Source organism: Carlito syrichta, unplaced genomic scaffold (genome assembly GCF_000164805.1).
Source record: "Carlito syrichta isolate Samal-C Ts95f unplaced genomic scaffold, Tarsius_syrichta-2.0.1 Scaffold308656, whole genome shotgun sequence".
NCBI classification, from domain to species: domain Eukaryota; kingdom Metazoa; phylum Chordata; class Mammalia; order Primates; family Tarsiidae; genus Carlito; species Carlito syrichta.
The window spans coordinates 5,681-11,518 of record NW_007252752.1 but is presented as its reverse complement, the minus strand read 5'-3'; the positions used below and the strand labels follow the sequence as shown (position 1 = coordinate 11,518).

The window sequence follows — 5,838 nt, the reverse complement described above, 5'->3', positions numbered from 1 at the left end:
CCTGGGCAGCAAGATCTCATCTCTACAATAAATCAAAAAAATCAGCCGGGCGTAGTAGCGCATGCCTGTAATTCCGGCTACTTGGAAGGCTGAGGCGGAAGGATTGCCGGAGCCCAGCAGGTCGAGGCTGCGGTGGCCAGGAGCGGCCACTGCACTCCAGTCTGGGCGACAGAGTGAGACTCCAACTCAAAAAAAAAAAAAGAAACAGCTTGCCTCAGCTGTAAGGAGTACAGGTAGCTGGCAGTCTCTGGCCGCAGCACTTCCTAATAACTGCAGGATCTGAGCTAAACCCTGGCCACTTGTGTCCAATACAAGACTCCTTTAATGGGTAATCTCTGCTCTGGAGCTCTTGGCAAGGCAGGTTTGTCAGAACAGCTTCACAGGCAGAGGTTCTTGTTGGCTAATTCTGCATCCTTCCCTCTCATAGAAAGATGTCAGCATCATGAGCAGAAGGTTCCCCCCCCCTTATCTTTCACAGGTGTTACCCATAAAATCATCCCGTGCTCCTAATACCCTCTCAGGGTCTGCTGACTGCAGGGAGAGGGGTCCTGGCCAGTGCTGTGTGCTCTGGGGAGGGCAGAGGAAGAAAAGCTGTTCTGGTGACAACTAACCAGGCAGGGGCCTAGGAAGGGCTAGACAAAGGCAGGGGTTGTGGCAATAAATGGAAGCTTGTCCAAATTGCCCTGGGCCTGCTCACCCAGCAGATCTCACCTTCAACTCAGACTTCTTCTCTAAGGCCTTGGCGATGACCTTGGCTGCTTCCACGCCCACTGTGTTGCCCTCCAGGCGCAGAGCTTCCAAGCTGTCAAAGTCTTCAATCTCCTTAATCACATCTTTAGCTGCCAGGGACCAAAGAACAGGACCTTAGGCGTTTGAGAGTCATGAACAACTAAGGCAGGAGAAAGCTTAGCACCCACCTTATCCCTTGAAGGTTATGATGTACCTCCCATACACCAGGCTTAAAAAAGGAGAATCAGACAGGTTCACAGTCTATAGTAGGAGACAGCTATGAAGACAATTCCTCTGTAATGAGTGTTAAAATAAGGCTTTTTTTTTTTTTAGTTGGAGTCTCACTTTGTCACCCTGGCTGGAATGCAATCATACAATCATGAATCATGGCTACCACAGCCTTGACCTCCTGGGTTCAGCCTTCAAAGTAGCTGGAACTACAGATGTGTGCCATTACACCCAGCTAATTTTTTCATTTATTATTGTCTCACCAAATTGCCCAGGCTGGTATCAAACCCCTGGCTCAGACAATCCTCTCACCTCTGCCTCCCAAAGTGTTGGGATTACAGGTGTGAGCTGCCACACCGGGCAGAAGACATATTTAAAGCTTGGAAGTTGGTTGGGCTCGGTGACTCAGCCTGTAATCCCAGCACTTAGGGAAGGCGAGGCAAGAGGATTGCCTGAGCCCAGGGGTTCAAAACCCAGCCGGGCAACTTGGCAAGACCTCATCTCTAAAATAAATTAGCCGGGCCTGCCTGTGGTTCCAGCTACTTGGAAGGCTGAGGTGGAAGGATCACTGGAGCCCAGCAGGTCGAGGCTGCGGTGGTTGGGAGCATGCCACTGCACTCCAGTCTGGATGACAGAGTGAGAATTCAATTCAAAATAAATAAATAAATAAAATAAAAAATAAAGGCTTGGAAGCCAGTGAAAACAAGCGACTAGCTGCTCAAAGCAAACAAGACTCCATCAAGTGGGTGGTATGGGTGGGGGCTCAGGAACAGGCAGTGCAACGCCACCCAAGCCAGAGGGCCAGCAGGCTTTGATGGCACAAAGGCCTTAATTGTTCAGTGACTCACACTGGGGGTATTTGTTCATTACTGTATCTTTTTTTTCTCGAGCAGGAGTCTCACTCTGTTGCCCAGGCTGGAGTGCAGCAGCATGCACATGGACACTGCAGCCTCGATCTAATAAGTTCAGGTGATCCTTCTGCCTCAGCCTTCCAAGTAGCTGAAACTATAGGCACATGCCATCACGCTTGGCTAATTTTTTAATTTATTGTAGAGACTAGGTCTTGCCAAGTTGCCCAGGCTGGTCTCGAAGCCTTGGGCTCAGGCAATCTTCTCGCCTTGGCCTCCCAAAGTGCAGGGATTTCAGATGCGAGTCACCACACCTGGCTTAAAAGATTTTTTTTTTTCAAGTCTCACTCCTTCACCCAGGCTGGAGTGCAGTGGGACACACGCTCACGGCCACCCCAGCGTCAACCTTCTGGGCTCCTGCGATCCTTCCGCCTCAGCCTTTCAAGTAGCCAGAACTACAGATGCACGCTACCATGCCTGCTATTTTTTATTTTATTGTAGAGACGAGGTCTCACCAGGTTGCCTGGGCTGGTCTTGAACCCACGGACTCAGGCAATCCACTCACCTCGGCCTCCCAAAGTGCTGGGATTACAGGCTGAGCTACCAAGCCCAGCCTAAAAGATTTTTAATGAAATTCCAATTTAAAAATTCAGCTGAGCCAGGCGCGGTGACTCACACCTGTAATCCCACCACTTTGGGAGGCAGGGGCGAGAAGATTGCCTGAGCTCAGGGGTTCGAGACCAGCCTGGGCAACTTGGCAAGACCTCATCTCTACAACAAATCAAAAAATTAGCTGGGCATGGTGGTGTGCACCTGTGGTTCCAGCTACTTGGAAGACTGAGACAGAAGGATCACCTGAGCTTAGCAAGTTGAGGCTGCGGTGGCTGTGAGCATGCCACTGCACTCCAGTCTGGGCGACAGAGTAAGACTCCGACTCAAAAAACAAACAAAAAAAAAAACTCACATATGTTTAGAAGAAAAAAAAAGACTATGCATTAGAAAGAAAATGAACCAAGAAGGAGGGGCCACACCTCGTCAATAAGGGTAACTGTACAATGAATATTTGTAAACCTAATCCTGAATTGTACCCCAAAATTTTAAAATAAAATAATTTAAAAGTTTAAAATAAAAAAGCAAGAAAATGAACCAAAATGAACAGTAATTATATCCCTGGGCTATATGATAATGAGGATATGCTCTTCCCCTGCTTTGGATATTTTTGTATTCTATAATGAACATGCATTAATTTTATAATCTGAACAAAACCACACAAGTTATATGCAACAGAACATAAGTGAGTCTGGCTGGCACAAGATAGAGTAAGGTAACATGCAGTACGGAAGATACAGCGAAGTATGTGGGAGATGAAGTTTGAGCTTGGCCTTCTGGTTAAGAAGGTCACAGAAGGGTCTTGAGAAAGGTTGTGATTTGCACCTGTAAGGGGCTAAGATGTTGTCTGAGGTGGCAGGAGAGGACTTTTAGCGCATCTCCCTCTCCCTTCCCCACATCGTCATTGCAGCATCCCCTCCTCCGAAACCCTCATCTAACCTCCCCAACCAGATCTAATCTCTACTCAACAGGCTTCACAGCCCCTGGATACCCCATGTGTAGCCAGCTACCATTTTACATGTTTAAGTGATTACTCTATCACTGTATGGTCTCCATTAATGCCATCTTCCTCACTGGGTCATGAGCTCCATGAGGAAAGGGATTCCTCCTGTTCACGTACTACTACATCCCCCAGCTGAGCACATACCACTAATATGAACGAATAAAATTGAACTGACATATTCCTCCCCAAGCCCTTGCTTTTGTGCATAACCGTAGACTTAATGCAGCCCCCAGCAGAGACGACCTGCTGAGCTCCGGCGATCCTTCCGCCTCAGCCTTCCAAGTAGCTGGAACTACAGGCGCTACCACACCCAGCTAATTTTTGATTTATTGTAGAGATGAGGTCTCGCCAAGTTGCCCAGGAGGGTCTCGAACCCGTGGGCTCAGGCAATCCACTCACCTCAGCCTCCCAAAGTGCTGGGATTACAGGCTGAGCCACCGAGCCCAGCTGAGAAGCCCTTTATTTTATTTTATTTTATTTTTTGAGTTGGAGTCTCACTCTGTCATCCAGACTGGAGTGCAGTGGCTACTCCCAGCCACTGCAGCCTCAACCTGCTGGGTTCCGGCGATCCTTACACCTCAGCCTTCCAAGTAGCTGGAACTACAGGCACGCGCTACCACACCTGGCTAATTTTTTTGACTCATTGTAGAGATGAGGTCTCACCAAGTTGCCCAGGCGGGTCTTGAACCCGCGGGCTCAGGCAATTCACTCACCTCAGCCTCCCAAAGGCAAGGGATTACAGGGTGAGCGACCGAGTCCGGCTTATTTTATTTTTTTGAGTTGGAGTCTCACTCTGTTGCCCAGGCTACCAAGCTGGAGGGCAGTGGCATGCTCATGGCCAATACAGCATCAATCGACCCGCTGGGCTCCGGCGATCCTTTCACCTCAGCCTTCCATGTAGCGGAACTACAGGCACTCGCCACCACACCCAGCTAATTTTTTGATTTATTGTAGAGATGAGGTCTCGCCAAATTGCCCAGGCTCGTGGGCTCAGGCAATCCTTTCACCTCGGCCTCCCAAATTCGTGGGCTCGGGCAATCCTTTCACCTCGGCCTCCCAAAGTACTGGGACTACAGGCGTAAGTCACTGCACCCAGCCAGGAGAAGCCATTTAAATCTCCAACGTGCCCCCAACTTTCCTGAGTGACCACTCTGGAGCTGCTTCCCCAGCAGCCTAAGCCTCCTCTGCAACTGGTACCCAGGGACAAGGCTGGGATGACCTCTCTGTCATTTGGAAGCATCACACCAAAAGGGAGACCCATCTAACATCTGGGGATTGGCCAGATCAATAAGAGGAAGCTGTTCAAGGGAATGCTCAAAAAGGTGAGCAAGGTGACAGATATGCCAGGACCCCCAAAAAGACACTTAACTTATGCTGTGTGAATGACTTAAGTGCACAGATACATAGGTAATGTGTTTTCCACAAGTTCAGCCCCAAAGAGAATCACACGTACAGACCAAGCTTGGAAGGAAATACACCAAAATGGGAAAAGCAGGGTCAGGAGAAGGTGAGAATCACAGCTGGGCTGGCCTTTCCCCTAGGTTTGCAACCCAAATGGAGTTTTGCATAATTGAAAAACAGTATTCCTCACATATGGGTCACAGATGGGGCCCCTCATCACTCCTGAATAATGAATTGTCATGAGGCTGTGACAGGACTTCCTCTTTGCAGCCTCTACCATCTCACAGAGTAACAAATTTGGTATGTTTACGACTCGGCCATGTAAAGCACAAAGGCCTTTCTTTGCTCCTTAAACTACTTATTGGGGAGAGAAAGAGGCCTTGCTCTAACCATCAACTCTGTCGCCTCCACATACTGGTTCATTCCCAGCCAAGCTAGAGCCCCCTTTTGATCTCACAATCAGACCTCCGGGCTCCTCAGCACAGCACAAGAGCACCTGCCCAGGGCCCCCAACAGGATGCTCATTTTCCTCCTCTCAAGCCCAACCTATGTGTTTCAACTCCTGTTCCTAACTCCTTTGACTCTCCCTGCCTGCAGGGCCTTTCTCCTTTAAATCATCCTTCAAGGGTAGTTCAAGTATCACCTCATCTATGGAGAGGTCCCGGGCCCTACTAAGCCAAAAGTGAGTCCTCTTCCTACCTTATTTCCCAGAGCCTTTTGTTTTCTTTATAATCACATTTTGCCTTTTGTTAGTTATCTGGGTACTTCATTCCTATTCCAGAGTCGGTGCTTCTCAGGGACTAGGTACACTGGGCACCCCTGGTGACCTACAAAATGGGAGACATCATGTCCAGCCTATACTGGTAAAGTAGAGAAGTTACCTGCATGACAAACTTGAGCTCTAGTAACAGCTCTTTTTTTTTTTTTTAAGTTGGAGTCTCACTCTGTCACCCAGACTGCAGTGCAGTGGCATGCTCCTGGCCACCACAGCCTTGACCTGCTGGGCTCCAGTGATCCTTC

The 5,838-nt window shown here is 48.9% G+C and overlaps 1 protein-coding gene across 2 annotated transcripts in view; it reads right to left on the bottom strand.

Annotated features, from left to right (window-relative positions):
• RANGAP1 (Ran GTPase activating protein 1) overlaps positions 1 to 5,838 on the bottom strand; it is a 37,113-nt gene that overhangs the window by 27,648 nt on the left and 3,627 nt on the right. For both annotated transcript variants that reach the window (XM_021716275.1, XM_008065551.2), the window contains exon 2: positions 712 to 839. In XM_021716275.1, the coding sequence (XP_021571950.1) occupies positions 712 to 839 (128 nt within the window). The remainder of the gene's footprint in view (positions 1 to 711; positions 840 to 5,838) is intronic.